General features: G+C 39.2%; 1 protein-coding gene across 2 annotated transcripts in view; it reads left to right on the forward strand.

Annotated features, from left to right (window-relative positions):
- Nucleotides 1-19,115, forward strand: part of Nhs (NHS actin remodeling regulator) — a 328,052-nt gene that overhangs the window by 296,003 nt on the left and 12,934 nt on the right. The window contains exon 4 of one of the 2 annotated variants that reach the window (XM_057759684.1): nucleotides 17,756-17,818. The exons of the other annotated variant lie outside the window; for it this stretch is intronic. Within the exon in view, the coding sequence (XP_057615667.1) occupies nucleotides 17,756-17,818 (63 nt within the window). The remainder of the gene's footprint in view (nucleotides 1-17,755; nucleotides 17,819-19,115) is intronic. 2 annotated transcript variants of the gene reach the window in all.

A 19,115-nucleotide genomic window follows, 5' to 3' on the forward strand; every position in this document is an offset into this window, starting at 1 on the left:
AAACAACAAAAAAATTACACAACCAAAAACACACCATCAAAATTTTTTGAGGGCAGAGAATACCCCAAACACCAAATTAGTATGAATTAAAAAGAGAAAAATAAGCACCAAGTCTTCGTTTTGTCACAGAGGCATGGAGTATAAATTTTGAAAATAAAAAAAAAAAAAAAGACCTGGAAGTATGGAACTAGAGTGCATCTGGAGGTTGAAATCCACCTCCAGAAAAGTTTAATCTATCCTATCCCTGAAAATACTTCTAAAACATTGTTCAAATAGACAAATAGACTGGAAATAAATTTTAAAATATGTGTACCATGCAGTAGCTGCCATCCATCCATATATGGAAGTTTGAGAGGAGAAAGGGCAGAAAGAAAGGCATATGCACCCTTTAGCAGCTAGAGGTAAAGAAACCAAACTCTAACCTCAGATGAGAAGGACATGTAACTGCTGCCCTGCTAAGAGCAGAAACTAGGATACTGAAATATTTGGATTTGGGCATAGTGAAAAAAAATGTTGCCATTAAATCAGGAATCTTGGGAAACACGCTAATGCCACATAGGTGAATAAAATAGATTAGAAGAATTATGTAAGTGAAAGAGTGCAGGAGGTCTGGATTTTATAGCAAACTAACATCTTCTTCAACTGCTGCACTATAAAAAGAGCTGCTTTCAACATAGAGGAGTTTAGACAATTTTGTATCCGTGAGGATTATCATGGGACAAAGATTCCTCTTAGTGGGGAATCTACCAAAGGGCAGGCTTCGTCCATCTAGGGAAAAACAGAGAAAAGGACAACAAAAGGATGGTTGGTTGGTATGCATCTTAACACATGTAAATGTAGATCCAGAACTACAAGTGTGGAGAGGATGAAGATGGTGAACTCAAGGTTAAGCGTGACGACAGAAATGATACAACTTAAACGCGAGAAAATAGACGAATAACTAAGAAAATAAAATTGACTCATTGCTTTTTGTCCAGGCAATGAGTAGATCTGAAAAGATGTTAAAAACAACCAAAAAATATAGTAATTAAAGTTCAAATAATAGAAAAGGGACAGATACTACAAAACAGCTTGATAAAGCTGAAGAACAAAGGCACATTTCTAAGAGAAAGAAATGAACAAATTTAACAAAATACACATAATTACAAAATAATCAGAATTTTCATATCAACTAATGTGAGATTAATTTGCACATTAAAAGAAGCCCTTTCAATTTATTTTAATCAAGCAACACCAAACTACACACTATAACACACGAAACACGCTAAAAATAAAATGATCAAGATTATTCCATAAAGGAAGGAACAAAGATATAACAAGTGAATAAAATAAGAAATCAGTAGTGGCTTAAAATATAAAACTCATGAGTATTAAGTGACAAACACAGCTACATTTATGAAGCAAAAACTCTAGGGTATATAGATATAGATAGAAACATGGTACCAGTAGGCAACTTTAACATATCACTTTCAGTACAGATGGGGCAAGAAGACAAAACATAGGAGACAGAAAAGCTAAAAAACATTGTCAGGAGACTTCAAGCCATGATAATACACAATATTATCAAACATACCCTTGGATCATAAAAATTGATTATTACTTAGATTCAAAATGTCATTGTTCCCTAAAGTAAGAATATTCTCAACAACACTTGCTGACCACAGTGTAGCAAAGCTCCAGATTACTAACAGAGAGAGCCAAAGCATCAGAAAATCCTTCCAACCTGGACATTTTAAAACTTCCTATGAAACATTTAGCAAAAGAAAGAATATGAAGTGATACTACACAATTTCTTAAAAAATGATAATGAAAGTATTATATAGCAGAGTCTCTAAAATAAAATTAAAAAAATGATCAAGAAAAAACACATAGTACCATATATTAAATAAGTGAGGGAGTTGAGGGCGAATATGATCAAAATACATTGTTTGAAATTTTCAATGAATTAATAAACATTTATTTTAAAAGTTGTTCAAACTCATCCACAACCAGAAATACAGACAGCATAGGGCAGCATGATCTGTTGGTGAAACTGGGGAAATTCAGATTTGATTTACCTGATGAATTGGGCAATATCTAGTAAACTTTCCTAAGCACTTCTCACCCTAGTGGTTGCAGTAGAGATACACTTCTGATGCTACAAAAAGATTCACTGGAGCAGGGTTTATAAGGTATTAGAAACAACCAAAATATGCACATGTTAAAGAATGATAGAAGAAGCTGCAGGACATCTACACAGCTGCATATTATGCAGATATAAAAGAATAAGGAAGACTCTTACGAACCAAAAGAAAGTTGCTTCTAGGACATTCTCTTAAGTGGAAACCAAGCAAAACCCCAAACAATATCTATCTTATATGATTCTCCATGTTAGAAAGGTATATGAAATATTGCATTGGAATCAATTTTGCAATCTTCACAAACCTCCAAACTGCCAAAAAAAAAGACAATTAAAAATTATAGCTAAAACAGAGTTAAGAACATGACACTCATAGACCTCCATCACCCACATGAAAAGGAAATCTACAAAGGGTATGGGAGTAGGTGTGTATGTGTATCATACTAGGAAGTGAGCCCCGGCCAGCACTCTTACCACCCAACTATATTCCAAGTCATTGTGTACCTTTTATTTTGAGACATGGTCTTTCTAAGTTGTTCATTCTGGCCTTTAACTCACTCTATAGCCCACAATGTTCTTGAACTTGAAATCCTTTCACCTTAGCATCCTGACATGTTGTGATTATAGGCCTACTCCACAAGCCTGGCCAGAAATCATATTAAATGGTTATGAAATACACAAATACTGCAACAAACTGATACTCCATCTAGAAAAACAAAAGTCTTGAAGTTTTCTTATGAGAAGGAGCGCTAGAAGAGTTGTGATTGGTGAGTGACTGGAGCAGGATAGAATGAGGCTGATTTGAAATTAGAGGGAAGGCTGGAACCCTCCATGTGAATAAGCTCCCGATCCCGCAAAGTGAACGTGGTAGCTGGTAGATGTGTGCAATGTGTTTTGCATTCTTCTGCAGCTCAGTTCAGCTAGGTGCAATCCCTGCATTCACTTAGAGTTTTTCATGTATGAAATCATGCATAAGCAAACACAACATTTACATTATGTTCAAATCACGCTCCTAAGATACCAATTGCTTTGGAACTAATGCAAGTTTTCAAAATGAGCACAGCAGAACTGGCTGGAGAGGAAAGATAAATCAGAACAAATGAGGTTGCTTTAACTACAGGGGATGGGTGAAGATAAGAATGAAGGAATAGAAAGGAAGCCGTGAGGCTGAGGAGGAGTGACATTTCTTTGAGCATATGTTTTTCTTATTGCTGTTTTGTTTTTTCATGCCTTGTAGTCTTAGAGCCCAGGCAATATTTCATGAATCCTCTACCCATAAATAAATAACATCAACTAGAATGTGAGGAGAACCCCAAGTGGAAAGCAAACGGTAATGAATAAACCTAACTATATCACAAATGAATAGAAAACCCACCCTTGAGGAGGGGAAAGAAAATACCTAATATTGATAGCTGTGGAAAATATTATTTGGGTTCGGCTTCATTTCATGGCAATCAAACTAATTTACCTATGGAGCTACAGCTATAATTTTAAATGGAACAACCAAGCACAAACAGGCATTAAAATGTAGTACTGTATATCTAAAATTGGGCAAGCAATAAACTTAGGAATGTTGTGCACATTAAGGAGCCTCAGTTGACTAACACATGACTATTAGACAATCCCTGTATTTCGTACGGTTTCTAATCACCTCACCTCTCATAAAGTCAGAGTGATGCTTCATAGTGAATGCCTTATGCACTTATACTGTGTCATCCTTCTTGCTCCCCATTTGCTAGCCATTCTCCATCGATTTTCAGTGGCATTCTCAGTCGTTGCTTGAAGAACTGTGTATGTATTTTCCTTCACAAGCAAGGAAATAAGTACGTAAATAGTGAGTCCGAGAATGACAGTTGAAGTCAGGAATGAGAATGAAGGGACTATGTAGACAGATTTTTGGATGTCCACAGCCTTGTCCAGCGAGGTTTACATTTAACTGACTTTGGCAAAGACACTGCTTTGGCTTCCAAAGGCTTGCCGTTCCAAATCTGGTTGTGCCATCAGTGGCAGACCTCGTTTCTAAGGGATTAGCAGTGGTCTACATAAGGAGCAAGAAAGCCAGTGTAGCTAGGTAACTAATGCTACAATCTATGTGATGCTTTGGACTGCTGTTAGGAGCTGACCACAGGAAGCATAGTCATTTGCCAAGTATAAAAATATTAAGGACTCTGAAAATCATTTATAAATCTTGAATAGAAGAAATTAAGCACCCACTAGGCAGTAATCTTTTTATTTAGAAACATGAAGGGAAAAACATTCTAATGAACATAACTCTGAGGCATAAATGGTACAACAGAGGGATGAGCTCAGGGGGTTTGGAAAGTCCCCAAGCAAATTGTTAGAGCAGCCATTCTGGTGACTGTGGTGTCCCCAGACTAAGCAAACCTTCAGGCACATGGCTGCTTCCTGATAATCAGCAGTGCAATACGAAGCTGTGCCATATTGAGGTGTGCATGCAGACTCAGAAGCCTGAGATAGAGGGACCTGGACAAGTCCCCTGAACATTTGGCTCTGTACCTCTCATTTGTCAAGCACATCTCCCAAAACCAATCCTTTGATGGCAGAGAGAGGGAAGAGAACCAAAACACAGTCACATTTTTTTTTCCCAGGGAAGTTAGATTTCTCAAAAGCTTCTGGAGAGACAATATCATAGAGACCTGTACATGAGTGAAGGTAAATTAAAACTTGTAGACTACAGAAGAATTTTTCCAAGTTAGAAATATATTTAGCAGATATAGCTTGGGAGTGCCACATAGAATAGAGGGTTTTTTTTTTTTTTGGATTATTAAGAATCCAGGAGACTAAATGACCAAGGTGAAGCGTGGAGATGGTGGAGAAACAGGAAGCAAAAGATGTATGGAAAAAGCTGAAGGAGGTGCTGATCACTACAGGGAAGGCATCATGTTTATAATATATATCTAGTGAAGGACCTTAGCTGGATGGATCCTGGAAGGATTCCCTCTCCCATTTGCCCAGATCATGTAGATATGCGACATTTATCAGCAGAACAGGTCAGATAGCATTTGTAAATAAAGAGCCAGTAAACAGATACTGAAGAGAAAACAGACCAGGAGCATCATTCCATTGTGCCCTATTTACACTAAAAGTGACTTTGTGTTTCCAGAGCATATCTGGAACCAACTGGGGCAGCAATAGCATGAAGAGAAGGGGATTAATGGTCGGACAGGACAACTCTCATGCTCTGTTTCTTAAGTATTACTCCCAAAGAACAATTTAGCTTCAATCTTTTGGTCAAGAAAGTAGATGTTAGCCGGGCGGTGGTGGCACACGCCTTTAATCCCAGCACTCAGGAGGCGGAGGCAGGCAGATCTCTGGGAGTTCGAGGCCAGCCTGGTCTACAAGAGCTAGTTCCGGGACAGGCACCAAAGCTACAGAGAAACCCTGCCTCAAAAAAAAAAAAAAAAAAAAAAAAAAAAGAAAGAAAGAAAAGAAAGAAAAAGAAAATAGATGTTCAGGGGTTGGAGAGATGGAATCGGCAGATAAGGGCACTTGCTGTTCTTCTGGGGGATGCAGGTTTGTTTCCTAGCACTCAGCACATTCAGTGCCCACAGCCACCTTTAACACCAGCTCCAGGCGATTCTGCACTCTTGTCTACTGTGCACTGCACTCACATGAACAAACTCATGTGCACATAAACATAAAATTTAAAAATAAAAATAAAATCTTAACAAAATAAATTAGATGGTCAGATTCTGCTCTAGGTCTTCCTTTTCCAAAACCCTAACAAATTCTGTAGCTATGGCACTGTCTGTCCAATCAGCCTTTTGGATGATCCAATTTGCAGTGATGCCCAATTTCTCATCTCAACATGTGTAACACCTGAAATAGCTCACTGTGGGCTATCATGGCATCTCTATCTAGATCATATTTGCAATACAAAATGGAGATTGATTACCCTGTTGAATGGTTCTGACCCATTAGCATCTTTATTCTTTGTACCATCATCAATGGCCCATACATCAGTCAAAATTCTAATGAATCCAAAGAAGTTCATCTGGTCTTCTACATCTGGAAAAAGGAGTCTGATCAGTGGGTTAAGGTCAAGTTCTGGAATTTACAGAACATCTTTCCAGCTAAGAGTCCTAGTCTCTTCTCTGTCCAGGGTGGCGATGGCACAACTGCAGAGGCAGAAAATGTGACTGCAGATGTCTTTCTTGATCCCCACAAGTGTTTCACTCAATAGTAACATGGAGGCCTGGGACAAAGACTGAAGAACTACTAAAATTGAAGGAGACAAAAGAAGTTTGAAAACTGAGTGCAATGGATGATCATGGCTGGGATCCCAAGTGAGAAAGGGGATATGAATGCGAAAACTGGATTATTTCAAGTAGTAGTCCTTAACCTTCCTAATACTGTCTCCCCTTAATACAGCTCCTTATGTTGTAGCGACCCCCAGCCATAAAAGTATTTCATTGATACTTCATAACTGTAATTTTGTTGCTGTTATGAATTGTAATGTAAATATCTGATATGCAGGATATCTGATATGCTACTAATAAAGGGTCATGACCTACAGGTTGCAAACCACTGATTTAAAGGAACAGAAGAAAGAGAATGAATATACATTCAAAAGAACTTTGTTAGATTACCTTGCAAGTTACTGTCTGGGTAGTCCAGTAATGGCTGTCTCATACTGGAGAGTTCAAGAATGCACTAGTTATTCAATACATGTAGTCCCAATCTGGCACTGAAGACCTGTAGGGTTCTTACAGAGCTCTGGTCTTTAGGGGTCTCTGTTGGAAGTCTGAAAGGAATGCAGCTGGGGCAGCAACAGGATAGATGAACTTGCCAACAAGTGTGAAGGCAAGTCTGCAAAAACATTTCCTTCTTTTATGTCCTTTTATCTGGACTGTTGCCACAAGATGCCGCCCATATTTAGGGTGAGTCTTCCCACTTCAAACAGTCTGATCCAGAAAATCCCTTCCAAGAATGTCCAAAAACTTGTGTTTTAGTTGATTTGAGATACCATCAAGATGACAACCAATATCAGCGATCATAAGCCCACCCATCATCAACTTGACACCCAATCATGTCTCTTTACATAATGCTTAATCTCCAAATGAAAGCAATAACAAAGACATAATCCTGCTTAACATGATATAACTATGCTGCATACAACCACTGATGCATTATATATTCTTTTTAGAATACACAGTCAAATCCCTTGAAGAATGGTTTATCTTTTATTTATATTTTGTTGTCTCTAACCTAATATATTATAGATTTACAACACTTAACCACTGATATTATCTCGATTGGTGTTGCATTATGTGCCAACAAAATAGAGGAAAGAAAGAATAAATAACTACCCTACCCTTATTTTTAATCTTTTATTTTTATGACTTTATCAGGGAAGCATGCATACATGAGCATATTCATGTATGTGTTTGTCTGCCTATTTTTTGCTATATCCCATTGAAATGGAATCTTTGTCAATTTAGTTAAGGCAGATGTATTTTTTATTCTTTTATTGAAACAAAACATTGTAGGAGAGACCAGCTTGGCTTCAATTTCATGTTTTTCGGTCTCTTGGCCACCAGCCTCATTTCAGAACTAGTTTGCTCTGTATCTTTGCCTTGAAAAGATGTCCTCTGGCTTTCACTGCCTACTATACTTGCTTGTATTATACAAGAGACCAGAAATATGTGCCATAAGTGATAGATTATAGTGAAACCTTAAAGCATCAGAACATAATGATATTCTAGGCTATTTGCTGCTGAACAGAGCAACACCAAGTTATGACCTTCACTGTCTCCAAAACATCCCTGTACAACTGAAGCAGCATATTCTTCCTGGAGCTTCAGCATATAACACAAATATCTTCTTAATATATCTATCTATATGCACAAGCATGCTCTTAACAAAATAGGGTGGAAATGCTCATGTCATTAAAATCTTTGTTTCTGAAACTGGTCACATGGCCTTACCTGGTATTTATGACTACCTATCTCTACTACCCATTCTATATTTCCTCTACCCTAAGCGAAATACCTTAACAGGTTTTGGTTCTTTTCCTAGGAGTGACCCACACATTCTTCTTTGAAGGGTCTGAGTCATTGGTATCCTGCCTGGATTAGATTGTGGTTTCCCATTGACTTTAATCATAGGACTTGGTAAACACCAAGAGACATCATAAGGATGTTATAAACTCCAGACATAATATTCCCTACCTCCACTGTGGAGAAGCAATCAAATTTTCACCTGGAAGTCTGGATCAATCACCCTCCCTCCTAACATTGTTATTCCTTTCTTAGCTTGTTGAATTAAGGGCATCCAAAGCCCAAAGTGGGAAGTATTATTCGGTGAAATGGAGGGAATTTTTGTTGTGTCTCTTTGTAGAATCACTCTCCTTTCTGGAATCAAAACTGTGAAGCCAGTGGAACTCAAGGTCCCAGAAATAGGAAGCAAAATGTTCCTAGTGGGTAACTAGGAGTGATAGTAAATAAAACCATTCTCATTTCAACCCTTTTATTCCTAGATCTGTAAATTGTGGCTATGGGAGAGACTGTACTATATACACTAGATACTGATTTAAAGTATGGGCAGCCTTCTGCAGAACCCTGGTCCAGCCATCCAGGCTACTGCTACCTAGTTGGCAATGTAACTGTATTTTTAAAGGCCATTCTACAGTTCTATCAAGCCAAATGGTTCAAGATGATGGAGAACATGACAATTATTTTGTTAGTCACTTTCTGTTGCTGTGATAAAATACTATGACCAAAAGCAATTTAAAGAAGAAAGGTTTTATTTTGTCTTATGGCTCCAGAGAGATGGCATCCATAATGGCAGGGAAGATATAACAACAATCAAGGAAAGCATGATGGATGGCAGGAGCAGGAAACGGATCACATTTTCATTCACTCAGAGAAAGCAAAGAGAGAACAGGATGTGTGGCGAGCCTACACACTCCCAAAGTCCACCCCAACCATGTGCTTCCTCCAACAAAGCTCCACCTCTGCAAACAGCACCACCAACTGGGACCAAGTGTCCAAAAGCATGAGCCTACTGTTATGCCTTCCCTGCTATGGCCCCTCATCCCAGATTGGCAATTGGTTGCATCTGTCATCTGTTTCTGTACTTCCCATGGCCAGTCTCCCCACCTCCTTGGAGATAGCAGGCAAGTCCAGTGACTTTTGTGACACTCTCTCAGAGGTCCACCAGTTCTGTTTAGTCCTTTTGAGCTCCTGATACATTAGTATCTTCAAGGCAGCCCCCACTACTCAGAATGGTTCCAGCTTCACTCGGCATTTCTGAGCTCCAGTGCTCCATCACCAACCAAGCTAAGATGAAATAAATGGGAGGGGCATATTCCTATTCCTATTCATGCATCTCTCCCTCCTGTCTGTCATGATATAAGCTGAACATTCTACTCTGCCATGCCAACCCCACCAGGGATGAAACTATGAGCCAGATTTCTTTTAAAAAAGAAACCTTTGGTCCTTTACATTGTTTTGCTGAGTTAATTTTGTCATAGTAATAAAAAGGTAATACACATGAAGAGAAGAGCATGATATTAGTCTAATATAGCATTGCAAGAGCAGCGATGCCTATTACCCCTCCCATCTAACTCAACTGTTTGGTCTCGGAAATTAGATGGATCTCAGAGACTTACTGCAATTTGCTGGTGACTATTATTGTACTTGCTATTCTTATGTAGTGTTTGTATTGAAGGAAATTAGCATAGTGCCAGGCATGAAGACACAGCTACAGATGATAGCAGAAACCAACTGCCAGCCAAGGGTGAGGGGTCATTGCCAGGATGACACTACAAGAACAGTGTGTATGAGGGAGTAGGAAGTCTCCTCTTCCTTTTCTGGTAGCGTGTTGGCATGACCTAATGGGAAGCAGCTAACAAGACAGAAATGTTTGCATCATAGAGCAGAATACAGGAGAATAGATTCATAGCAAACAGACAATCACTTGTTCGGCAGCGCAATAGCTGATAAAAGAAAGCTTTAACCAGGGAGCCTGGTTCACATTAAGCATTGTGAAAAAGAAAGAAAATGCCTTGCTGCAGAATTTAGTTTTGGAATTCTTTTTAAAATATTAGCCTGTCTGTGGAGCTGTCAATAAAATTACTTGTCTGTATACATCATTTTACAGAATATTCTTGGGTTGAATTATCTTACATGCCTAAGACTTTTTCACTATTCAAAATATAGGCAGACAATGGAATAGTTTTCACAATAAAAAATTGAATTATTGATATACACAGCAACTTGGAAGGATCTCAAAGGTATTATTCTGGGAGAAAGAACCTAGTCTTCAAAGGTTACATACTCTATGATTTCATTCATATAACATTTTCAAAATGACAAAACCAAAGTGATGGAGAGCAAGTTAGGGGCTGCTAGGGGTTAGTATTGGGGGATATTGTGACTATAAAGTAACAGCACGGGGGAGTTTGTGAAAGTCATAGAACAGGTTTGTGCTCCGTTAATGGTGTGGCTCCATGGGTATATCCATGTAATACCACCCATAGTAGAGCAGGAGTAGAATAGCATAGTAGACGGAGCAAAGGTAGGAGGTGCAGGGCGTGGGAGAGAGAAGGTCTTACCTCCGACACCCTTTGAAAGTTGGCTTTTGTCACATCTGCCCTGCCCTGAATTCCCTGTGCAAAGCTTCAGTGGAAATGGAACCCAAATGGGGTAACATCTCCCCACTTCTGGCTTCTTCTGCCGACTCCCCTGGCTGCTCCCTCTGATTTGGGTGAAAGGGTTTGTGGTGTTTGCAGCCGTTCAAAGACTCTTTCTTCCTAGTGCTTCAAAGCAGGGCCTGCCTTTTCCTTCCTCGTCTCTTTTATTTGCTGTTAGCAACCTTTGTGGATTGATGGAGCTGCGTGACCCTTGGCAGGGGCTCCCTTCACTGACAGAACTGGTCACAGAGAATGAATAAGATACCAATTTCTCAGTCATCATGGTCAGTGAGCCTTGTTTTGTGTTCCTGACAGTTCAGAGCAATTCCTGCGAGTAAATGACTTAGCTGAGCGCTAGGTACAAAGTGTTGTCCTGCCTGGACTCCCTGTAGACCTCTTTGCCATTCATGTGGGACTGCTTTCCACAAATGCTTCCAAATATGATTTTGTTAAGCTCCGTGTGTTTAAGGTATTTCGTTAATAGTACAGAAATAAACAAAGTGTTCTTGAACGTTGAAATACTTTTCGTGTTCTGTTACCCCAGAAATTTTTGTTCCATTTCAGCCAGGACAAACTGTTTTTTGCTTGGCCAGTTGCTTTCAGAGAGCCAGTCTTTGGGTAAAAACTGCACCATTGCCCTTGTCATTCAAACTTTTCTCACTGTGGGTAGATTTCACACCCCAAATGTCTCCCAAGAAAATGTAATTAAAAACTGAGTGAGTACATGTTCGCTCTCTCTCTCTCTCTCTCTCTCTCTCTCTGGTTTCTTTGGCGTCACGTCCTTAATTTTTCTTATTTTATTTTTGAGGATTAAATCCAGAGTTGTGTGTAAGCAACCCAAGTGCTGTGTCACTGATATGGCCCTAGCTTGTTTAGCTTTATTTCACACACTCTCTAAAACCGTGCTGAATTATCAGTAGTGTGGGTTTTTATATTCGATTCATTTTGGTGCATGCATGCACATAGGTACACACGCCACAGCATGCATGTGCAGGCTAGAGGAAAACCTGCACAAGTCATTTCTTTCCTTTCACCGCATGGACACTGAGGACTGCACCGAGGTCATTGGGCTTTGAAGCATGTGCCTTTACCTGCTGAGCCATCTCTTCAGCCCACATGTACTTTGTAGATTGTTGTGTTGTATTACATTTTTATAAATACAGTACTCCGCAGTCTGGTTATCATTCTGTTGTTGGCAGGTATTTGGGTTAGTTGTTTGCAATTGTAGGGTTTTATTTGGTCATTTGGCTTTTACAAATATAATTGCTGTAGATATTTTTATGCAAGGTTTCTTGTGGATATACGCATTTTTCTTCCATCCATAGATCTAGCATGGAATTAAAAATAAACTTATGTTTAACTTTACTAATACTACCAAACACACTCTAAAGTGTTTGTACCATGTTAAATAACTCTCTTCAATTTAGAAGCATTCCAGTTGCGTCCCATCTTTGCCAACACTAGATGTTACTACTGCTTTTCAGTTCAATTTCTTTATTATACATAGTGACTTGTGGTTTACATTTGAATTGCCCTGTGAATGTAAACACTTGTGCATCTTATATGTTTTCTTTTGCCAAATATGAATATGAATGCACAAAGTAGCTAAAGAATAAGTTGGTAAGCATCTGTCTCCAAAGATCTCCCTTCCTGACCTACAAAAATTGTGTACCAAATTCTGCTTCAGTGACATTCACTTGGATTTTTCACAGGGAGTTTTTAACACCTTACTAAGTGTTTATTTGCTGTATGGTTTGCTTTGGATGTCAGAGCTGGCTAGGAATATGGACTGATGAGTCTGGACTTTTGGGGTTCAGGGTGGCACGTTAGGTGGTGGTTATGCATTTGAGGAAACTGAAGGTTGAGGTGGGGCTCAGCCCTACAAAAGCAGAGGATGCCCCCTAAGCCTCTTCCTCATTCGTTATTTTGCTTTCCATTGCTTATTCAGCTTTGTGATTGTAGGAGTTGAAGACATGGGGAGAAAGAAGCCCAGGATGAGTATTAAAAATAATATTATTAAACATGTTTGGAAAGATGATCACATTACCAGCCAGTGGAAGACTCTGAGGTAGTCTCAAGGGACAGACTGTGCTCGTGACATGTAAAGAAGGCATCACCAAACTTCTTTAAGCCTCAGAGAACCATCAAAGTGGCTCATGTTTATGTACAATACACACACACACACACACACACACACACACACACAGTCCTACACAGAAAAATCTGAGGCAGATGGACCTTCTCCATCTTCCAGATGGGCCACAGTATGTACATCAATGCATAGACCGGTCTAAGGACAATCAAGACCTGCTGTAGAGTGATATTAAAAGTCCAGGTCAGCTCACTAGAACTCTGGTATGGACTGTAAAGGATATCTTCACTCTAAGATTTTACTCCTGTGTTCAAATAGATAGCAATACCTCATCTCCAGTAAATACATCTCAGGTTTAAGATAGCACGATGGCTGTAAATCAGCTCTGAAACTCGACAGCTATAAATGCCATGTGGTATCAGTTAGATCACAAACCAAAGCCAATTTTTCAAAACATTTCCTGCTGGAATACCCACAACATTTTAACAGATGTCTTTTGGCAAGTTTTGAAGCAAAATAATCCCCTATCAGCATATGAAATAAAACCCAACAGAAAATAAAATGTGAAGTAGAGGGATTTTTTCTTCTCCTGCTGCCATTAAGAGACAGATTTGGGGAAATCTCGAAGTCTTTGGAGAAATACTTGCTCTCAGCCACAAAAGTCGAGGCATGAACTTTTCTCTCTGATATATACCACACAAAAAAAGATCGGGTTTTGAAAATGTTCTTTCAGTGTTCACTAGAGAAATTTCCTTGGCTACTTTTGAGTATAATATTTGTTATTTCTTGTTCTGAGCACTGTTCATAAGTATAACTCTGGGTTTGGTTGAGGCAATCTTATGAAAAGCTAGGGGAAACAGCTTGAAAATACAATGGCACCCACAGAGAACAAAATGGAGGTGAGGCATCAAAGAAGAATCTATTGTTAGGAACAAGATAGACATGATTGATCCTGGCTTATTCAACAATGTAGTAATTTAGTCTGAAGCCTCTCAAAATCAATGGGGGGGGGGCAAAATGAAAGCCTAGGAAAGGAAAAGGAAATGGATTTTCCATTTTTCTCCAGCATGCTTTATGAAAACATCAATAGTACAGACAAGTTAAAAGAATTATACAGCGAGCACACTGTACATGAGAAATAAACTATTTTTATTTTGAGTCTGACAGTTTGTTTACACTGGAGCTGATTTTTGCCTTCATCTGAGAAATGCTCTTAAATGAATGAAATGGTGTCTCCTAATACTCTTCGCACACAGTTATTTTAAAGAAGCAAGTGTTGTTCACTGCCACTTCCGCACTGAGTGATTCTTCCAAAACCAGGGGTCCCTATGGGTATTCTTTCATTCATTACCTGTTGTTTTGCGGGCATCTTTCTCATGCTGTCTTATTCTCCCCTATGCTATGTCATTTTTAACTTTGTACTAAGAGCTATACTGAAAAAGGATGTGTAGGTGGAAATAATTTGATGTCATGTCTTTAAGAGGAATTTTATTTCTTTTTTTCTTTTTTCTTTTCTTTTTCTTTTTTCTTTTTTTATTTTTCGAGAGAGGGTTTCTCCGTAGTTTTTGGTTCCTGTCCTGGAACTAGCTCTTGTAGACCAGGCTGGCCTCGAACTCACAGAGATCCGCCTGCCTCTGCCTCCCGAGTGCTGGGATTAAAGGCATGCGCCACCACCGCCCGGTTTGGAATTTTATTTCTTTAAGAGGGAGCTTGTTTCTTAATATCAGGCACACTAAGGTGCTAGCAACACAACAAATATTTATAAAACATTACTGAGTCAGTGGTAATGCAGCTATGAATAAGTAATGGCTAGTATATCGCTGAATGAGCAATGTGATACATTTCCATAAAGCCATTAAAGAATAATTTGGTTTATACAAATTTGATCAATTCTCAGCTTTTCTTCAACTTATCCATCAGTACCTATTAAGGAATGGCATTCTCATCCAAATAGAGATGCCCTGAGGTAGCACTGGCTTGCAATATGATTTATCAGATAATTTAGAGAAAAATTCTCTGAGCACTCATCATATAAAATATAATTCAAAACACTCAGAGTCATTTTACTTCCATTGACCAACCTCCAGGAGATAGGACAGTTTCAGATACAAGACTCAAATAGTGTGTAATTCGCCGTCCAGTTAATATTACACGCATGGATACTCTAATGCTACAGGGAGCCTAATTAGGTTTAGGTGGAGAACTCAAAGAGCCCTACCTCTCCATTCCAAAACTCAAGGTTCCCCGGTCTCAGCCTTTGCATGGCATAGGTTAGGACTGTTACTAAAAAGAAAGATGCTTAACTGAAGCTGAATCTGCTAGGGAGTAGATGCAAGGAGACCTTGATTTGATTAAGGTAGCCCAAACCAGTGGTCTTCACAGCCTGGATCCAGTCAAGGCCACCCTTAGTCACCACCAGGTTTTACCTCCTACTTGTTTAATGTGTAGGTGGGTTTTGCAAACAGATAAAACATAAAATCTACTTCTCATCTCTCACTCCTGAAAAAAAAAATACTCAGCAGGAGAGAGTACTTGAGGGATTCATGATGAACTACCAAAATTCATTTGTCAATATTAATATCCTTCATGTTTCCTGAACAGCAGTCTCTTATTAAGCATTTTTTAAATTTCTTCATGAACTACCGAAGCCTTGAATTACTTTGAAGCAATTCCTTTCCTATATTACCATGATCCTTTGAGGCTCCCTTTCGCTTGCTTCTATGAATTGTTCCTCTATTTTAGATATCCCAGTCTCTTAGATGAGACATATATGTCGTCTATGGCTGAGTCTCAGGATAGAGCCAGAGTGAAATCCGAGCTCAGGTGATACCTAGTACATCTTTCAGTGGAGGAGATTTAGACTCTTTAAACTCATTAGTATTAAGATCTAGTCAAAACGAAGTGGTCACGAGGAAATGACACTTGCTCTACATAAAAATTAATGGAACAACCTTACCAGATAAAGCTTAGAAACTTAAATTAGAATTAGATCTTAAATGCCTCTCATAGTGCATACCTGCCATAGGGTTGAGAATAACCAGGTTCAATATCCACCCATACCAATCCACTTATGGAACCAGAAGTTTCTGGTGGTTTCCTGCCTGGTTTTATGTGTTTATTCTAGTAAGACAGAGGTTTCCATGGTATTTGATCCCTCCTGAGATCTTGGACATGACTCTAATTTTAGTTGGATTTCTCATAACTGCTAAAACACACAGATCTCTGGTATCATTTGAGTGGGCAAATATTTTGGTGAGTTCTTATGAGGGGGAACAATTAGTATCATGAAAGACAGAGAAAAAGTTAAATACAGGAATTCACAATCTACTAGATAAACACAGTATGTGTGTGTTCAATGATAATTTGTATTATACTAAAGCCCTGTTATAAGGTAAGTACTATAATATGTACATAACTGAATCTAAAGCTGGTATAGATTAGACTCACAGGCCTGTCTAGCCTTTGACATTGAAATATGGCATTGCTATCTACAGAGTCCTTGCACAGATATACAAATAAAGTTACTGAGAATAATAATAATAAAATCACAATATTTTTGGTAAGTTTAAAATTTTGTTTTGGGCTACATTCATAACTAGCTAGCTTTGCCCATAATCAGCCTGTGGGTTTTCTCACCTGGTGAAGTTCAAGAGTTTCAGGCACGCATGGTAGGGCAAGCCTGTAAGTCCTGCACCTGGAAGGCTTAGGCAGGATGACTGTGGGTTAGAGACCAACATGGACTGGATAGTGAGTCTCTCTCTCTCTCTCTCTCTCTCAAAACAAACAAACAAGAAGAGCTTCAGTGTCTTAGTAGATCCTGGAGAGAGAATACTGATTACCAAATTATTTTCCAAGCAAGATTGGCAATATGATTTGTTTCATCCAATACAAAATGAAAGACAGACTTTCTTCCTCAATTTAAGTATTGTGAGATGCTGGGCGCCCAGCATTAAACCCTGTGTGGGTGTGAAGCAAAAACTCTCATGGAAGCAATGATCTTTAAATATTCTTGATGAGAGAAAAGCAAATTGGAGCAGTATGGAGCAGATGAGACATAGAGGACAATTTCCCCCAAAGAATTCATGGGAAAAGAAAGCCATTCTACGGGAAGAAAAAAATTTAGTCTTTCCCAACTTGGCGAGACTTAGATCAAAAAGATGAGAAAGTTATGGATCTGTAGAGATGGTTCAGTAGGTTAAATGCTTGCCTTGCAAACACGAGGACCTAAATCTGAAAGCTTGGTGTGGTGGTACACACGAATAATTCCAGGCCTGGGGAGGTAGAAGCAAGCAGATCCCCGAGATTCGCTGGCCAAGCAGCCTAGCTTACTTGGCAAGCTCCAGGCCAGTTAAAGACCCTCACACATACAAAAACAAAACAAAAAAGAAACAACCAACCAAACAACAAACAAACAGAAAATGGATAATTCATGAGAAATGATGATACCTGAGTCCAGCCTCTGTCCTCCCCATGCACATGTACATGCTTGCAAGCATGTATACCTACACACACCTACCTGCACACATTCAAACACACATCCACACATGCCGGCACTAACATATATGCATGTGAAGTGTCAAAATTCTAAAGATACTGTGTGTATTTACTCATTTACTCCTCAAAATAGCCCTGGAGGGTAGAGGCTGTTATTCACCTATCTTGCTACAGATGTTAAAGAATTACACCTGATCATGTAGGAGAAATGCCAGGTAGTCAGGATTTGAATTGAAGAACTCTAGATCCAGAATCTGTCCGCCAAGCCAAAATGGAATCATTTAGGAGAGAATGTCTCCCAGAATTGTATTTGTTAGGATCATAGTTTTGGTCTAACTAAGGCATTTTGTTGTGTACATTTTTAATTTTTTTCTTTTGCATTCCGTCTTCATAGTTTAACAGCACCCGCTCGCCCTCCCCCACTGAATGTTGCCACATGGCCCCATGGAGTAGAAAGGTATTGGTTCTGAGAACATTGCTTTGCAGCCTTATCCTGCTCTTTTTCAGACTCTTGCCCTTTCTTCTCTCTTTTTAACTTTATTGCAAACCCATTTTCAACTAACCATTTTTCTCTTACATCAATTTAAAGGATGGTATTTTCCTAACTTGAATTAAGGACAGCCCTGTCACTGGTTTTGTCCCCATTAATGTCCCCCTTGGAGTGGCACTTTGCAGCTCTGCTAAGCATGGGTATCCTCTATCACTGCTTCTTGATTTTGTAGTTTGGGGAAAATACAGTTTCCCCTGTATTTATCAGACCAGTGAAGGTTCAGCTTCTCAAATTAAAAAAAAAAAAAAAAAAAAAAAAAAAAAGAGAGAGAGAGAGAAAGAAAGAAAGAACAAAACAAGAGGATCCTCTGGCAACCGATTGTCCCTGTCACCATTAAATAAAAAGTACTTTTGGCTGTGGGTCAGAACCTGGAGTCAAGTCACTATCCTCTAGTCCTTTCAAGTCCATTGTTATTCAAGGAAGGAATCGCCAGCAAAATGAGGCCTCTGGTGGTGGGAGTTTTCTTTCCTGTTGATTAGGTGCTCAGCTTTACCTTTTGAGCTCTCTCTCTCTCTCTCTCTCTCTCTCTCTCTCTCTCTCTCTCTCTCCCTCCCTCCCTCCCTCCCTCCCTCCTTCCCTCCCCTCCCTCCCCCCTTCTTCTCTCTCCCTCCTTCCCTCTCTGCATATACAAAACTTTTTTTTCTTTTTGAAAGTTACCTAGGAAACAAAGTCTTTTGTGCTCCAACTTTATTTGAGCTATTCGCTTCTCTGGGAATCTGCACAAAAGCTGAAGAGAGAAAGAAGGTTGCAATATTTTACTAAACCGCTCATGGTGAACACAATTTTCCCAAAGAGGGGGGCATCATAGATCATTGGGTGTATTAGGGTGCTTTGTGGAAACCTCTGGTAAGGTAAGTAAATGCTGGGATTTCCTTTAAATAAGGGGCTCTGGAGCCTACTCTTTAAGGAGACTTGAGGACAGTTCCTTTGACAATACATGTGACCCTGGGCCAATAGTACAGCTTCCAATGTGAGGACTGGAGAGGTTGGTTTTGTTTTGTTTTTTGAATCCCGATTTTTAGGACAGAGTATTATTAAAACCTTACTGAAATAAGAGGAAATGAAATAGTTATTTTACACAGTTACCCATCTCCATCTGAACTGTATAAAGAAAGAGAACTGGGTTCAGTGGTGGAAATTGGGTCTTTTATGACTCTGCTTTAGAAAGCCAACCCTGAAACCAAAAATGGCCTGGAGCCCAAGC

The sequence above is a fragment of the Chionomys nivalis genome, chromosome X (assembly GCF_950005125.1).
Source record: "Chionomys nivalis chromosome X, mChiNiv1.1, whole genome shotgun sequence".
Classification (NCBI taxonomy): domain Eukaryota; kingdom Metazoa; phylum Chordata; class Mammalia; order Rodentia; family Cricetidae; genus Chionomys; species Chionomys nivalis.